At 42.2% G+C, this 18,866-nt stretch overlaps 2 protein-coding genes across 12 annotated transcripts in view; one reads left to right on the top strand and one right to left on the bottom strand.

Annotated features, from left to right (window-relative positions):
* The window catches only part of LOC146798903 (uncharacterized), a 161,383-nt gene extending 157,622 nt beyond the window's left edge, over positions 1–3,761 (top strand). For 9 of the 11 annotated variants that reach the window (XM_085626253.1, XM_085626249.1, XM_085626255.1 and 6 more), the window contains 2 exons: positions 836–933; positions 2,771–3,761. In XM_085626253.1, the coding sequence (XP_085482379.1) occupies positions 836–933; position 2,771 (99 nt within the window). In that variant the 3' untranslated portion in view covers positions 2,772–3,761. The remainder of the gene's footprint in view (positions 1–835; positions 934–2,770) is intronic. The other 2 variants (XM_085626258.1, XM_085626259.1) reach the window with 1 other exon arrangement.
* Positions 3,586–18,866, bottom strand: part of ADSS1 (adenylosuccinate synthase 1) — a 334,095-nt gene continuing 318,814 nt past the window's right edge. The window contains exons 12-13 of the mRNA XM_085626248.1: positions 13,399–13,548; positions 3,586–3,837 (exon numbers count right to left, since the gene is read on the bottom strand). Of these exons, the coding sequence (XP_085482374.1) occupies positions 3,785–3,837; positions 13,399–13,548 (203 nt within the window). The 3' untranslated portion in view covers positions 3,586–3,784. The remainder of the gene's footprint in view (positions 3,838–13,398; positions 13,549–18,866) is intronic.

An 18,866-nucleotide genomic window follows, 5' to 3' on the forward strand; every position in this document is an offset into this window, starting at 1 on the left:
AGACAACCATTCCACTACTTGGAATCCTTGCCAGGTTTTGAATAATTGAGGTACACCACACGATTTAGCTGCTGCACTTGCCGGCACCTTCACTTTGGCATGTACACAGCCACACGAGAATTGTCAAATACGGACATTCTCCTCGACCGCGTTCGCACAATTAAGCGGATACGGACATCTCTTCTAAACCTTACTCAAGTAAGTTGCCATGTCTTTTGGCCCCCTCGCTGAGCACAGTAGTTGCGTACACCTCGTTTTTGAGAGTATGGAATGCACATTATAATGCTCCACTGCGCTTCTGTGTTAAAATCTATTTAGATCGACTTCGGGCACTTTCATGTATAGATGTGACCTGTTCCTGTTACATAGTTACACATGCCTTCACTGCCACCTTGTGTACAGTACTCCGAATTTCACCCGCCCAGCAGTTGAGTTTGTAATACGTTATGAAGTAATGATGGTTGCCCATTGCGGTTTTGGTTTCCACGCCCAGCAGAACACCACCACTTCGATTGCAAGGGAAGGGAGCTTCTCCTAGGCATACAAGGGTACACGTTGACAGCTCCTTAACTATATCCACACGGGTGTGAGAGAGTACATGCTATTCATGAGTGGTTCAGTCACTGTACTGATTGCCCTCTTTGCCTCCACATTCATTTGATCGCTTGGCGGCCCCACACTATTCATTTCCACCGGCTGGTGAAGAAAGTTTTTATGGCTTAAACAGGTATGTAAGCCAAGGACCGTACCTCCCCCTATCATACACAGTCAATGATAATTGCTTTGTGGCACACAAACGGTACCACAATTTACTAATACTTTGCATTATTTCTAGATCACAATCTATGGATGTGAGTTGGAGGTGTCGGCTGATATCTCCCTGAATATTGCTGCAAAGTTGGATGCGCATAATATAGGACTTCAAGTTGTTTGGTAAGCATGAAGTTGCTACGGCACCTCTTGCTTTCTCTACACCTAGTATACACACCTCTCACTTATTTATTTATTATTCAACAGGCTGTCACCCCTCTCCCCCTTGTCCTGATGAAGACCCTACTCTGATGCTTATTAATCTCCACAACTGTTAAGGGTCGAAACTTCAACATTGTTGTCTTAATTAGTCCACGCAATTCCCTGACCTGAATAGAAAATCGTATCTTCTGTTGGGATTTATCCAATGAGTTGTGGACTTACATGCTAAATATTGCCTTCGTGTTATATATATGTTATTTATGTCACCCCTGTACAGCACTTTATCACATATCACTACCAGTCACTAATTGTGCCACACAGCCATTGGCTCATTCGCCGTATGTGTTTAATGTCTCAGACAGCCTTTTTATCGATTTGCATATACACAAATACAAAGTAAAGAAATTAATTTTTTGGCATAAATTGGTTACTTTTTCTTGGTGTGTTACTTTGTTATATGACTACAACATATTTCCTTTAATGTATTAAGTACCTGGTGCTAATCAGTTGACCTCCTCCATAGAACCATTGTTTTTCCTGAGGACTCTTAGTGTCACCATCATGGTACAAATTATTTAGAGCACTTCCTCATTTTAAGGGTACTTTAGACCATCATGATGTTGAGGCATCAATGATGTGGTTGCTTCAATGACGAGGAGGCTTTGATGACGTTACGGCTTCAATGACGATCAGCCTTTTATGATTTTGAGTCTTTCTTGACACCAGGTTTCAGTACGTGAAATTCCTCTGAAATGGCAGGAAGCCACTGAAGGCCCTCTGTAAGGTCTGAGAAGGAAGATCAGAGGTTTGTGGATGGGAGAGCCGTTCCTCCATGGCGTTCTTTGCTGCCCTGGTACTCATGTATTAGCCCTTTGCCCTGCAATGCTGTTTACATTTCACCCTCATCTTTCTGAGACCTATGTAGAAAATGGCCCAAAAGTGACATAAACAGAACAACGTACTGTTGAAATTCCCACACTAACAGTCTGGCAACATCCCAGTAAGATAAATAAGTTTTCCCTGGCAGAAAAAGGCCAACAAAAAAAACAGAATGACATCCCAGTACCAATGACTACCTGTCATAAAAATGTCCTGCTACAATACAAAAAGCATAACATATTGTGAGAAACAACATCACATCTCTTCCAGAAGTAGCATCTGTGGAAAAACAACTGAAGAGTAAAACCTTGTATTCCTAGTCACAGAGAGTAGAAAATGGACACCTGGAGCACCTGGCACTCTGATACAATGTTGCAGCTGGGATTGTGTGCTAGTGAAAACCGTCTTCATATATTGTCATTGCTGAAGCAGCTGTAGTGCTATTTTTAAACACATTTCTGAATTTGTGTTGGGTTTTTGATAAGCACATGCTTAATTTTATGACTATTGCCTTTCTGTAGGCTATATTTATTTAGATATATAGAGATTTATTTAATTTCTGCTAAAAAGGTATTCCAGGATCTCGCATGTAGTAGAAAGAAGAAATAACAAAGAGAAATAAAGATATTTCTCCTTGTTCTGCCTCACTGGGAAAGGCGTAGCATTTTGATGCATTCCCAGTTTTACTAGCTTTAGTAAATCTGGGAGTGAGCCAAAATCCGTGGCTGGATGCATGAGAATGCCCATCCTCCACCCATGGAATGCCTCCCAGGTTGAAATGTAACATAACACAGTGCATGCATTGGTTTTGTAAATATTAGTGAAGTCTTTGTGTTGTTCGTGCGTCTCTTTGCTATTCTTTCATATCACAATATGAATGGATAATCACCATTTTCATGTCAATTTTCTTGAATTACAGACTTCTATGCACTAGCTCCACTTGGACTCAAGAAAAGACCTCTGCTACACGTGGAATTCGTCAGTATGTTGACTGCAATAGTCAAACCATCAAAGGCTGAGATCTGATGTGGCACCCAGTGATGCTGTTCGTATAGTACAAAATAGCTTTAGGGCCAATACATCTTTCCATAGTCTTAGATCTCTTTATATTTGTGATCTCTTTGATCCTCATTGGAGGCAAAGATGCCAAAGACGAGTTTCCTCAAACTTGTTGGATTGTTTTTGTACAACTTGCCAATGAGACCAGGAGATTTTCTTTTTGCTGGTTTCCCAAAGTAAATATGGCTTGCAATGTGACTCTTGGCTATAGGTTGCCTTCTACATTATCTATCTATGCTTCCCTTCATGTATTATATAAAATGCTGTAATTATGCTAATTTGTACATTAATTTGACCTCTCCTATCCAGTTTGACACAGTGTTGTACAGAAGGCAAGATCTTGAATGATTGGTAATGATGATATCTATTAATCCATGATACTATTGATTTGACGCAAAACACCACACAAATCATTATTGGCTATATTTTGTAGTTTCATTTTAAATGCATTGCTCCTTAATTATTTTTTTTCCCTTTGAAAACCTCAAATGACTGATTTAGAAAATGGCAATTTTGTAATTTCAGTGTGAATATAAATATGGTAGATATTGTAGGTTAACTATTTTTTATTTTAAATAGTATGGCAGTGCATGACATATTGTGTTAAATTACAATTACATCTGTGAAAAAAAATGGTTGGTAGAAAATTATTGCTAAAGTAATCAAACACCCCGCTTTCTTGAACAGATAATTTTATTTAGAAGTATACAATTTCCCTCTCCTCCTGTAAATTTTGCAATATATGAAGCGAAAAACTGAACATCTACGTTGTTGTCATGATCCTATAAAAAGCATGTTAACAATTTTCAATGGGTTTACAGATGAAAAATTAAACACCAAATTATGCCTTTTCTAGTTTAGGTTTTACTTTTCGTTAAAACAGCTGGATCATTGATTCTCTTGATTTTCCAACGCCAACCCATTTAACTAAAACAGAAACAAAAGAAGAGGCAAATTAGTAGAATGGTAAACAAAATAATAAAGCATCTTTGTGTTCTGACTCTGCATATTGTGCCTTCCAATCACGGTGCCTTTCTATGAAGTTTAGTCCCACTATTATTGCAGACAACCTACAGCTCTCTTGACTTTTATGTAGTAAACATTAAACCTCTATACCAAAAGCCCCCTTTCTCTTTTTATACCGCTTAGCATAGCACATCCCTTAATCCTCCCACTTCCTATTTTTGTCTGTATCCCCCAGCTACATGGCGACCTGTATTACTAAATGAATCGCACTCTTGCTGTAGGTAATTATGGGCTCAATTTAAATGTTGGTGGAGAGGAAGCTCCGCCTCAGCTATAATGAATTTACCTCCCTGCCAACATTATGGACCACCCACTGCATTTTGTTTCTGGAAGACTACAGTATGAAGACAGAGGAGACTACTCTGACTCTGCTATGGTCCAACTTCCCCTATGGCCAGACAGAGTAAGGGCCATTGAAGACTTGGCTACATGTCTATCCACCTAATGTAGATGGGCAGACACACAGCCATTTTTCAATTCTCATCCTCTCTAGGAAACACCTGGCGGTAGGCAGCACTGAAAAGTGCTCAATGCCCCCCTTGCCATGGGATGAAATTCCAAAGTGAGAAGGGTACTGTTTTTATAATTTTGAAAAAGAAAATCCTGCTTTGGGATTTTCTTTTTGAATATATATATTTTTTAACTTTGCCGTATGTCTCCATCATGTTTGAGTGACCTGTCTGGCAAAGTTACAATGCATTGGCTGGAAATGCTGGTTCCTGCCAATGCTTGTAATCACAGCTGAATGAACAGGCATTTCAAAATTTGGCACACTGCACCCATGTCAGGGTGACGGAGTAATTTACTCTATTGCCCTGGGAGAGAACGTGTTGTCTGCCAAGATCAAAATCAGGCCCTATGTTTCATACTGTATGTTAACATTTTCTGAATGTTAGGATGGTCAAGGTCCTATTGCACACCATTAGAAGAAACATTTGTATGCAGCCTTGATGCCGTGGAGGCAACCAACTAGCCACCTACTATTTTTGACTGCCAAATTGTTAAGTTCTGGCATGGTTGATTTTGTCAAGCAAATGTTTGGTCAGACCATCTTCAGCATGGCAGAAAACAACCTTATATCCCATTCAGCAGAAAATGTAATGAAATAAAAGTTTAGCAGAGTTTATAACCGCTTTCATCCCAGCAGGTACCAATACACATGTTCTGAATTCCCTAACTAAACCTTTCGGTAGCACCACTGGATCCACCTCTTTGCCTTTATTTACAACAGTATAAATAAAAGTGCATTGGGGAGGATGCCTCGTTCTTCCTATCGCCATGCGGAACTTCACAGTACCCTACATTTAATTTCCACACCTCCCATGCTGACGAAGATTTGAGTGTAAGCCATTAGGCTGATTATGATAGTCCTGTCTCAGCCGAGGGAATATTGGCTTACTAATACTTACAATACTATTACTCTGAGAGACAACCCTATGTCTAATTCAACTGAATCCAGCATCCTCTGCTGCCTTAGCATCTAGCCCACTCGATTCTGCTTCACCTCAGACTGGCAACGTGGAAATTGAAGAGAGGATATAAAGAAAGAGGTGTTTTATTTCTAATCCACAGGCACAGTCACAACATGCAGTGGGTCAATACCTCCCAATGAATACTCCAAAATTTCAGCTGCGGCTGCAGTTTGTGCTGCTTTATGGAATTCATATACAATGATTTTGAGAAGGATCTTGTTATCTTCTAAGTTGGCAATAGGTAACCCTCCAAGCAGGGTGTAGCTCATCTGTTATCTGATCTTTTCTGTAAATTCTGAAAAGGAGCACCAGTGCTTAACCTCCTTTGTCTAAAGCGGAGCCTAAAGTAATCTTGTGGTCCCCTTTCTTTCAAGTTGACTTTTTGGAGGCTATTGCTTCTGCTAGTCGTACCGAAGAGCTGGGAGCCCCGGTTATTACTGGAAGGACTTTGCAGATCCAGTCATCATCTGCCTAAACCCAGGTGAGACACTAAATTGTTATGTAGGAAAAATCAATGGGTGATATCTTGCTAAGGTACATAGAAAGAGAGGAGGGATTAGCCAAATAGGGGGTTGACTGTTTAATAAGAAGAAATATAAAAAGAGGTACACAAACAGCAGGTTGCCTGTTTTACCAGAGAGGCTGCATTTCTAAATGTCCAGTTAGTGACAAGGAAGACCAGATTAGAGGAATGAAGAATTCCATCCTTAACTGAAGCATTTACTTGCTCAGCAGTACTGTGAATCCCTGGAGTGACACTGAGGCTCTAGTTTCAGTGCCAGAAATACTGCCCTTTCCAACTTTGTTGTTCAGATGCACTCATATATTCAATGGAAACGGTTGAACCATTCCTTAATGACCTTACAGTCCTATTTCCAAATGTCTTAGATCATCTGATTCACTACACCACGGGGCCAACAAGTCAAATTGTGCCTACCCAGCCTCAAAAGGAAAATATTTCCAAAATATTAAACAACATTCTTCTACAACAGAAAAAATGCTACACAAGATGTAATTCTGACTCATTGCACTTCCTTGATGCCCAGTGGCTTTTCTCTCAGGTACTTTCGGTGTATTTTTTACAAGTACTGCAGGGTTAGGGATTAGAATAGTAAATACAACTCTTCCCCTTTATTTTGACATTTTGAACTCTGTGCTCATCCCAAATAGTGGGTTTTAACCTGGGGCTGAGATGTCTTTGGTTATTGTAGATAAGTTATTCTTTGGCACTCAAACAATAGCCAACCATGACCTGAGTGGAAATAGACAAGAACATTGATAGGTGCCACTTCGAATGACCATTAACAGATAGACGAGGATTTGATTTTTTTGTGTGAACTAGTAGTTTGTTTAACAACCATTTGGGAATGTCGTGCATTGACAATTAGAGAAGATGGTGCCATTACTTCTGCAATTCGACGAAACGGTGTCATTTTTCCCAAACTGGCTTGATGCATCTTTTTCCTACTTCAGACTTTTGTACAGCAACTGTGGCTACCAACATGGTTAATGCAGCTCCCACAGGATCTCAGATCCTAGCAGGAGGTTTGTTAGCTCCTGCTGCAATATATGACATGGCCCATTACACCGCTGATCACTACAGCATCTTCAACACAAAACATCAATATTAATCGAGGTCTCTAAGTACCTAAAATATAATATAGCTGCTGCATTTAGACCACGCTATTTCTGTCTACTCCCAGCCCATGCCCTAGCCAACCTTCCAGCATCCAGTGCTATTGTCTTTGCCATAGTGCCAGGCTTTTACAGCTTCCCTCACAAGTACAATATAAATGTTCTCACATATCTTCCACCCCAACCCACCACACCACTATTCACAATGCTGACACAGCATCCCACACCTCATCTCCTAGAGTCCTTTGCATCTCTGTCACCACCATGCTCCCAGTACCTCACCACCGGAGCAGGCACCACCAGGTCCTAACAGACCACAATGGTGTACATACCCATAAGCATCTACTCTCGGAATTCCATAATGTATCCTGTGCTCCTTGAACTTCTAGCTAGGGGTGGGGGAAATATCCAGGAGGATTTACAAACCAGCAAAACATAGCAGTTTTTTCCACCTGCAGAATGGAACTGGGGCTAATCCAAACCTCCAAGAGTGGAAATATATGCTCAAAGCCAAATGCAGGGTTCCTTTTAGAAGCACTGTTGGAGGGCTGGGTAATGTATTATAATTGTTGCTAACCTGTATTAAGGTAAATGCATTACCTGGACCCTGACAGTATTCTTCAAAGCAACTTCCGCTAGAATTTACAGCACTGTTAGGGTCCAGCCAGTGTAAACAATGTAATACAATCACCATTAAGATAATGGCATAGTCTGGACTCTTACAGTGCTGGGCACTAGACAGTACAAACATTTCTCGTACCATTATTTTTCTGCCGGGCATTCTGTCTTTTTAGTTTGAGCCTGGGCAGCACATGCCCTGCTCTGCAAGGCATGTTGTTCCTGGATATGGGCTTCAAGCACCGCCCATCTTTTCATTTGGCTTCCTCTTACTGTCGTTTGAAAATGGACGCTTGTAATTGGTTAATAGGCTTAGTAGTCCCTCCTTTTGGACTTTTGTTTCCTCCTATGAGGACTGCCTCTGTTACACTTCAAGCACACTCTTTCTTTTAGCTTGGCCTGCCTCTGCTCATGCTCCTGCCATGAAAGGCTGCATCATTTTTTGGTGCCCGCTGTGCTGCTCTTAATGTCCCATGCCCTTCGCTACGCACCCTCACCCCTCCCACAACAGAGCATGCCCACCCCAACAACCCTCCAAGGTCTCTGCTTCTTGCTTGATTTTGCTAACTCTTCAAGCCTGTCTTTCCTCTCAACCTTTCTGGCTCTAAACCCTCCCGACCCCTGTGCTACCTCTCTCTGTCCAGATTGCACTTGGTCTCTCTTCCACTGATCTCTCGCTGCCCTGTCCTCATTTTTCCCTCGCCTTTTCCACTCTGATACCGCGTCACTTATTTCTCTGTGTGCATCCTTCCCTCCCTTTCTCCCTTTGTATGCGCAGCAGTTTGTCACTAGATGTACTGCTGCCTCTTCAATTGACACATATCTATCCACCCCCTCTTTGTTTTTATTCATGAGTGGAATCTCATTTACGCCTATTTTGGGCAGTTATTAACCCCTGGTGCTCTCAGTTGTCACACAAGGCTTCTTTCTACCACCATCATTGCAGCATCTTGCACACCTTCTCTGTTTACCCTCTTGAAGTGACCTGGTTCCATAGGTTGATGTGACACAGCAGACGTAGCCAGGTATATATCTTTAGGTTATTTATAAAGATAGTAAAGTCCATAGTATAGCCCCACCAGGAGCAGCCTGCTAGCTGCTCAGCCCATCCTCTCCTAACTGTCTCACACCACACCAACATTCCAGTCACGTCATCATTCACATGGAACACTCACACTGGCTGAGCAGCTAGTTACAAGATACTGGAGAACAGTTAACCTTATATGAAGATACTACAATATCTCCCTTCTTTCCAATTGACAATAAAACAAGGAATACTAAAAATACAAAACAACTAGACACAAAATATAAACAAGAGATAAATAGTCCAAATCCCAAGGGTAAGATGAATAAAACATACCACGAAAGGGAACCAGACTATAAAACGGAAGAAAAGGATAAGAAAAGGATGAAAAATAAGAATGAACTATCACCATCCTCCTCTTATAATAAGACAGCAAAGAAAACATTAAACTCACACACTATCACCAACCTCCTCTTTTAATAAGACACAAAAAGAGCGTTAAACTACCAAACGGAGATTGAAAAGACATAAGATACATATGAAAGAAAACACAAAGAATCACAATAGAGAACGACTACAAATACTCTAGAAATTGAAGAAACATACAGAAGAAAAAACACTCCCAGAACAAATACACAATGGGTGGACGTCACCCATCACTAAAACGTAGGTTGGACTAACACCCCCTAAACTCTGAATATGAGGGACTAACACCCAAATGTACAGAATACAGAAATGGGACTAAAACCCACAGACTAGTGCAGCAAAAATAACAGAAATGCAGCACAGTGAGGCATCAAAAGACAGATACCCACACACACAACTGCTAATAATTAAATGAAGGGACTAAAACCCAACACTAACGTGACAAAGGTGGGACTCACACCCCCTTGAAATGTAGTAAAAAGGACTCATACCCATTACTAATAACATAGGAGGGACTAACACCCCCTGTACACAGAGTAGATGGGACTAACACCCATTACCGAAAACGTAGGTGGGACTACCACCCCTTACAAACTGAGTAAATGGGACTAACACCCATTAACAATGACCTAGGTGGGACTAACACCCCCTAAACACTAAGTACACGGGACTAACACCCATAAACATTTACGTAGGTGGGACTAATACCCCTTAAAAACTGAGTAAATAGGACTAACACCCAATACTACTGACATAGGTGGGACAATAACCCCCTAAAACATTTACGTAGGTGGGACTAATACCCCCTAAAAACTGAGTAAATAGGACTAACACCCATTACTACTGACATAGGTGGGACAATAACCCCCTAAAAACTGCGTAAATAAGAGACATGGGAAATAAGAGACATGGGACAAGTACCTACTCCCATGCCAACAAAACATGTACATGTGAATGGCAAATTAACAAAGATGGCATGCAACAATAGCAAGACATTGTAAATGTATAGATTACTTTGTCCTGTAAAATAAAACATTTTAGCATTAAATACTGTGGACAAGCACCAAAAATGACAATGGTGTGCCTGTCACCACGCTGATAACAAAAACTAGGGATTGCCATGACCAAAATAGTACTCTGTACGAGCTCCACGAAACATATGACAGGAACAAACATTGCTGGTAAACCGAACCCACACTCAGGTCTCTAATTTAAAAAAAATGAATTCAAACTTGGGACACAAGATGGCAACGTAACTCTGTGCAGAGGATTAAAATTATGAAACACAGTTCCTGTTGAAAGTCATCATCGCTCCAATAAGCCTTTTTAGAAATATTCCTGTTAAACTTTCGTTATGTCCATATGTAAAACTGCCGTAAAACACACCAACTCTGACACCGGATGATAGCATGCACTGACCTGTATAAGATTATCCATCTGGTCATCATGGGATAAAATACGGTGTCTAACAACGAACCCAAAGCAAAAACATTGCGACAGTAGATGCACCTACTTGAAAGACAGTACAGCAAAATTCTTTTGGAGGGCAAAGCAACCAACTTGTTGAGACTGTAGAGGTGCGTGGTTGGAAGTACAACAAATCCATGTTGATTGAGGAGAAACTAACATCGCGACACTGCTGAAGAGATTCAACTCGCGATCAACTTTATTGAAGTGAAACAAAGTGGTTGGCAGGAACACACGCACTACGGACGTTAACAGGCAATATTGTATGCCTGCATCTTCCAACTCCAAAATGGCGGCACGCACAGAAGACGCACGCCGGGTGGCTCCAGGCATGCTCCTGCTGTAAAGCGTCAAGAGGCAGCATTGGGACCTGCCTGGCAACGAAAACATCATGAAAGATTCCACAGCTGCTCCACGCAACACCATCGACAAGGTAAAGTGCGCGAGCAGCAATTTGATTTCAAATTTCAGCGTAACAGTTTTTTAACAGACTCACTGTGAGAAAAACAAATTATACTTTATAGCAAATTTTAAACGGTATGTTCTCACTCCGATCGCCCTCTCCAGAGGCAGGCAAGGAGACCAAGTCTTTTTTAAGTAGGAAACAGCTGTCTCTCCTTAGATTTGCCAACAAGTAAAACAACCTTGCATACCTTGAGTAAAACAAAACCAGCGCTGACATGGAAACACATTGATTGGAAAACACCTTCCAAATTCACGCAGAGATGAGTCTAGGTAGTCACTGTTAACTTTACTTTGAGATGCGCTAAAGAAGCTTCTTGTAGGCTGCCTTGATAACACATTTCCAGTGGATGAAAGTAGATGAACCATCGTGTAGACGCTAAAGAGTGCCCACTGACATTGAGCTAGCACCACGGCTCTAAAATAGACATCCAGAGATTGACAACTTGGGGGAGGTTCCTCATTTCTTTTTTTAAAAAAAACTGCTGCACAATAACACGTAGTATCAAGAGATGTACTGACTTTGGCTGAAATTACAGATATCGCCAGACACCTCTTCCGATGACAGCTCCCAAACGCTCACCTTACGACCGTCACGTGGCCCTCCACAGTCCAACTCAGAGAGACTGCAGGTACTTCTCCTACACAACTGTCACAGGGGCCAGCAGCCTTCAAAAGACACCCAACTTGGTCGCGAAGACATCCACAAGACGGCTCAGGGACACAACACCTCGAAGTAGACACAGGACTGAGGCAAACCTCTGTGCTGCACTAGGGAACAGCTTGCAGCTCCACTCCTCATTCCCACTGGCACACGGAGGTTTGGGCGACCGGTGTTGTGGTCACTGGTGGGGCCAGGTAGTTCCGCCAGATGAGGAGTTTCTTTACTTTAAATCAAATTTCTTCAAGTCACACCAATTTAGTTACACACCAGTCTGTTCAGGTTACACGCACGGTTTCTTTAGTCCAACTCGTCGCCAATTGAAGTGACCTGGTTCCATAGGTTGATGTGACACAGCAGACGTAGCCAGGTATATATCTTTAGGTTATTTATTAAGATAGTAAAGTCCATAGTATAGCCCCACCAGGAGCAGCCTGCTAGCTGCTCAGCCCATCCTCTCCTAACTGTCTCACACCACACCAACATTCCAGTCACGTCATCATTCCACATGGAACACTCACACTGGCTGAGCAGCTAGTTACAAGATACTGGAGAACAGTTAACCTTATATGAAGATACTACACCTCTTTTCTAATCCATTACCGTTTGCTTCCTCCTCTTAGGGGACTCTAAATAAATGCGAGACCTATTGCATTGCAAATGCTTGTTTTTAACGATAGAAGGCAGCTGTGAAACCTGGGGAAATTATTAAATAGCCTACAGTTTTGCATCCATTTACCACAGATTTTTTAAAAAAAAGTATTCTGCCAACCTGTACATCCAGACAAGCTTTACATGAGGGGCGCTCAATGTTTTTATATTTGCAATGTTGGCTGTGAAAATTACTATGGATACAAAGATTTCTTAAAGCCTACTCTACATTGTAAATCTCTTTACTGGCCTTCTTAGGTAATGACAGCTCTACACTAGCACAATTTTTCCCTAAGCCTTATCAATACGTTCATGACCACTGAATTAAACTATGTCAGCACAAAGGCCTTCATTATGAGTGACTAAGAAAATGGGTCGGTATATCCCCAACCCCGGAATTACTGATAAGGGGAGCACTGGCAATTCTGTGGAAAATCGGACCCGTTAGGAGTAGGAGCCTGCAGGTCATCTAAGAAATTGGAAATTACAGGAGAAATGGTGATTCTGGATCAGATGTTTCTTGGTGAAAGCTACAATACTTCAACACATTTTATAATTCAGATGAAGGCAGTAACGGCTGTTACCGGCCCTTCGGAAATACGAGGACACTGCTAATGAGAGCCAAAGATGGCTGCTTAACACTTATTGGCTCATTCTTCATGCTGATGTTGACCAATTTACCCTTTTGAAAACCCTAAAGTTCTGCATAGTGACATCAGAAGCGACATGCTTCAACTGGACGGTATAAGGAATAATCTGTGGAGACATTCCATTTCCCTTAACATGAAAATCGTAGAGAACCATTGAAGTCATCCTGCAATGGGATCAACAGCACACACCTACTACTGCTTGATTTAAAATTTTGGTGACCTCATTTGAATGATATAAACTCACATACAAAAGTATCACTGAAAAATGTACTTTTTAAAACTATTTTATTAAAGTTTTCAAATAAGATCAAATATTACATTTTATCATCCTATTTTACATCGTCCCGTATAATGTGACAGGTTTCTGCCTTAAAAACGAAAGAATCAAAAGCTCACCTGGAACACCAATGTGATTTTCAATGCATCTGATATAATTCTGAGCCTTTATTGGGAGGTCCTCCCATGTTCTGGCATGGGTTGTGTCAGACTTCCACCCTGGCATTACCTCATATTCCACCTCTGCTTTCTGTAGAATTTCTTGGTTTGCTGGGGGAACAATAATATATTTTTTTAAAACATCTTTTATTGAACAGTTGTCAGCATCCATCCATATTTACATAATCATAGATTGGGTGACATGTATTCTCAGTGGCATACACATTCTGCGACTCATAGACATGCTGTAGTAACAGTGATACCCTTCGAGTCCACCTGCAAAATTCACCTAGTCCCCATGCCCTCCCCACCTAATTATTCAATGCTCCCCTGAACCCCCTGTAGTCTTCCCAACGCTGCCAAACTTTCTCCCATTTCTTGGGGCATCCCCGACTCTCATAGATTGTCTTTTCTGCCACACAGCACCAATCCATGTCTTTTTCCACTGGGAGACTTTCGGCGGTGGAAGTGCCCTCCATGCCTCCGCAATGTTCCTCTTAGCAACCACTGCAGCCACCTGTTGCCAGATTCTCTGATATTTGGGCCAAGTCTGTTCCCCAGAAACACACAATATATAACACCTAGCCTCCATGGAGACTTCCTGCTCCAACACTTCCGACATAGTCTGAGTTACCTTCTTCCAATATTTCTGTATGATCGGGCAGTCCCACAAGATATGGAAAAATGATCCCTTCTGAGTACACCCCCTCTGACATTAAAATGCGCCCTAATTTAAACATGAGTGTGCTGATGTAATAGGACCTATGCACTATCCGCAGCTGGACTAGTCTGAATCGTGCCCGGATTGCTACCTCTCTAGGATTCTGCACAGCCTCTGCCCATTCATCATCCTCTAGCAGTCCCACCTCGGATTCCCACACCTCCCGCAACTTAGTCAGTAAATATGGGGAGTTGTTTAAAATTTTCTTGTATTTAGAGGATAGTGCCTTCTCCGGGATTGGGTCCAGCAATAACCTGTCTTCTAGTGGACTATACTCGGGGATCTGATCCCCATCTTTAAGGTGGCTGCCCAATGCATGCTTTAATTGTAAATATCTATAATGCTCCGTGGATGCCAATTAAAAATCTGTCTGCAATTCTGAAAACGACATCACTGCCTGCCGCCGCCTCACATCTCCTAAGCGTACAATATCTATTAGTTTCCATTTTGAGAAGCCCTGTAGTAGACCCTCCTCCCGGAGTATGTCGCTAGTCCACAGAGGAGTCTGGCCCGTCAGCCGGCCAGCCCAGCCCAGAAAGTGATTAGCCTTAACCCATGCTGTAAGCACTATTTGGGTATGTGGGGGCATTCCCCCCTGTCTCTTCCGGCCATATAATGCCCTTAAGTATCCGTCGGCCCCCTTCGCCCAATGAACAACCCTGTACGCTGGATCATTCTTATCCGCAAAGGCTCAGTCATTAATGACCATCAGATGCGACGCCCAGTAATACTTTTGGAGGTCTGCGATGGCTAAACCTCCCTCGTATACCCCCTTCTGCAATTTGGCCAGTGCGATCCGTGCACCCCCCCATCCCACAACAACGTTCTTAACTCACTATCAACGTCCCTGAAGAATTTATCTTGTATCTGACAGGGAGTGTTCTGTATGACATACAGTAGTCGGCGGGAACAATAATATTTAATGAGAACTCTATTATAAAAAGAGGAGTGTCATTTACTGTCAGTATTTCACCTTTATCTTAAGGGTACCGGGAGTAACATCACATACCCTTTGGCAATAATGACTAGACAAGAAGCGACATTACATACCATTTGACCCCACTTACTCCTTTATATTACATAGGATGGCATGAAGCAGCTTTTGAGAATGACAGCTGTAATTGAGAGGATCAGGGATGAATTCAAAAGAATGCCTGTGCATCAAATGCTTGGCCATCTGGGCACATATTAGACATTGTGCTTTGGAGGCGCAATGGGCATATGCGGCTGCTTTGAGCATCCCAAGGCACAATGGTATTACAGAAGGGGCTGCAGATGCTTGTGCTGCCCCTTCAGTAATACTGATAGTGCTGGAGCACATGTAGCACCAGCGCTATCTTTAGAGGGCATTCTCTTATTTGCCAGATGGCGTTAGCGGGAAACAACCTTTACAACATGGTTGTTACATCGTGTTCCATAACAAGGCGGTTGTTACAACGACCGCGTTGTTACAATGCAATGCCATTACATCGCAAGTCATTAGATCGACTTGCTCTAGATGGCGCGTTGGAATAGTAAATTATACTATTCCTAATGTTGGAGCGCCATCTAGTGCAAGTCGATCTAATGACTTGCGTTGTAAAGGTATTGCGTTGTAACAACGCGGTTGTTGTAACGACCGCGTTGTTATGGAACACGATATAAAGGCATGCGTTGTAGCATGCTATATTCGGGGTTGCCCTATGTAAATGATTAATCACTTTAAGTTCTGCGCCTGCACTGTATTATGCATACTGACGCAGAGGTAAACAGGATCGTACGAGGATATTGATATTGTGCCACAAAAATGTGGGCATTGTCAGTACACCTCCTTATGCTAGCCCTCTGGGTGTGACAGAGGGGGTCCCATAGACCCCCCCAGACATCCCCTGCAGGTAGGTGCAATCACTTACTGCATATGCTTGCTAGGGGATCTTTCTCCCCTCTTTAACATGCAGGCAGTATGCCGCCTGCATTGTGAAACATGGATCAGCTCATAAACAACCACACAGTATTTCACTAAATGTTCTGTCTCCAGGGCAGGCGCCCATTTGCAACAGCCCTAAAGTTAGCCCAATATTTGTAATAGGACGCACTGTTCCATTTTTACCCAGAGCACCTGTTTACAGGGATAGTGTACCCTATTGGTGATATGGGTCCAGATCAGCAATTGTAGGGTCATGAAAGTGCTCACATCTTGGCTGCTCTGGGTGCTAGAAATGCAGGAGCTGACTCACCTGAACGCTACAAGTCTCAGGGAATCACTAATGTCAAATCTGCGTCATTCAGGGCAATGTTTACAGTAAGACTACCGCCCTCATGTAAAGTTTGGCAGATGGAATTATCTGTCAAAAATAAGGTAGAAATCCCTTCTGCTGTTTTACAAGTGCATTACAGTCAATGGCCCTCTAAATGCAGTGGGCGGTAAATGGATGACGATGGTGGTAGGTGGAGTATATGCTCTACTATGTGAATGTGCTTGCACGTGCTCTTGAACACATGTGCAGTACAGTATTCCTGCCTGTTGGTGAACCAGATGTTCCTGTGTAGCTAACTTTCTGCACATAAGCCTTGTGTGAACAGCACTTAGTGCACATGGGCACAATCTGTAAGTGCATGCTGAGGCACTGGTGTAGCTTTGGGGTTGGCGAACTAGGACATATGTCAGCCCGGGAGAGCATCTGTTAGAAATTGATGTATGGGCATAAAAAGAGTCTCTCAGCAGAGTATGAGTGGCTTACAGCAACAAACAGCCTTGTGTGTTTGGGGGGCAGGGCACTGAGAATGTGTTCACTGGTGGAACTACTGCTTGGTGACACCACTAAACACAAGCAGCTGTGCACATGATGTGGGAGGTTTGTCATCCAATAATTGCAGCACCTTTTAATCATTTTTAAATTAGTATGCTGCGTTAAAGACAATACGGTAGGAAAGCAAAAAGCCTCAACACCAGCAGCACTGTCAGAGGCATTCCCACACCCCTCATTGACTACCTGTTAAAAACTGCAGCATTCTTACACGTGTCACTTTCTAGCAGCCTTGCCCTACTGACAGCACTCTCAGGCCCATAACAGTAGAAATACTGCACTACCAGAAGCACTTTCGCAGCCCTCACAGATTAGTAATCACACACTACCAACAGCAGTCACACCTCTCTTCGCGTTCAAGTCTTACACATTTGACATCACTCTCTTACCCCTCTTCCACTAGCAGTCTAACACTCCTGTGAAAAATTCCACACTCCTGACAAACAAGCAATTGGTTAAAATGGAAGCACTAACATCCCTCACAGAATAGCAGTCACTCATTATCCAACAGAACTCTCCCACGCCTTCAGATTGGCAGTTCCAAATGAGTGAAACATTCTCACAAGCTAGCATCATGGCCATTAGGTCTGGCTGATAACGGGATGTATCTCTTTATAGATCAGTGTGTTTGTGTGTGTGTGGTATCATGGGTGTGTGAATGGATCAATGCAAGAATGAGTCAAACACTGCATAAATAGATGCATGAGTGCAAGAATGATTGAGTGAATACATGAATGATGGGTGAGTGATTGCATCGATGCATAGATGGACGAGTGACTACAAAGATGGAAACATCCATTCGCTTTGAGTTGTATGCCTTACCTACTGGCTTTTTCATGGCTTGTTTTGTATTCGCTGGTATGAGGTGTTTATGTAGAACTATAAAAAGATGGTGAGGGCTCCAAATAGGTTAGAAGATAATTTAATACAGCAGAAGCAAAGAATGAGTATACAAGGTGCATTCTAAACAAAGGAGTACTTCTAGTTGCTGTGTTTGGCATGGCACTGTTCTCAACTCCAAATCACAGTGGTTCTAATATGTTTCTGCAAGAGGTGAGGCTATCTTCAGTTTCACCTTGGCACTCTATTTCAGACTTCCTAATAGATGTAGTTTAGTGAATAATAACCTTCATGCTACATTTATATGAATGAATATTATTGGTCAAATTACATGAATATTTGTATTATGTATCACAGCTAAAGAAAATGCACTCCAGCTGCCTACACAATTTCTTGGGATGTTGTTACATATGATATCGTTGCTTCCTACCATACTCATATAAATCTAGGTGTTTGTGTGGTACACAGAGGACAATGGCATGGGCATCAATTACAAATATACAGGAGTAACGGATGCAACATCTTGCTTGCCTGTTGATAATTCTTCCATTGGATGTGTTATCGCTGGTTTCAGTGCCATGAAGGCAGCAGAAGGAACTGGCTGGAAAATGGGCTCTAAGGCTTATGTTTGCTTTCTAAGGTTTCCACTGCTTACCCTTGCGTTCCCTTTCCAGCAGCAAATGGTAGACAGCAGGGCTAGCAGTGAGAAAAATGTTCAACCCTGTGGTGGAATCAGATGCCAAAGGGTGAATGATTTTACTTCCTCTGGCATTTATGGAGGACAACATTTGTGTGCTGAATTTTTCTAATCGACTTGTTATCACTGTCCACTTATTAATGCTAGATCTATGGTTAAAAATGCTGCTGAGTTCACAGACTTTTAAGACGCTTATCTACTAGACATTGCTTTCATCACTGAGACGTGGGCAGATATGTATTTAGGCCCTGACCTCATTATGGCAATACAAGCAGGCCATTGCATATTTGGGCTGGATTGTATTGGTAAACGGGGTGGAGGACTAGCGGTTGTTTTCCGTAACCACCTTGAAGTGTCGTTTGTCCCACTTTCTGTAAATCTTAAC

The sequence above is a fragment of the Triturus cristatus genome, chromosome 9 (assembly GCF_964204655.1).
Source record: "Triturus cristatus chromosome 9, aTriCri1.1, whole genome shotgun sequence".
In the NCBI taxonomy this organism is placed as follows: domain Eukaryota; kingdom Metazoa; phylum Chordata; class Amphibia; order Caudata; family Salamandridae; genus Triturus; species Triturus cristatus.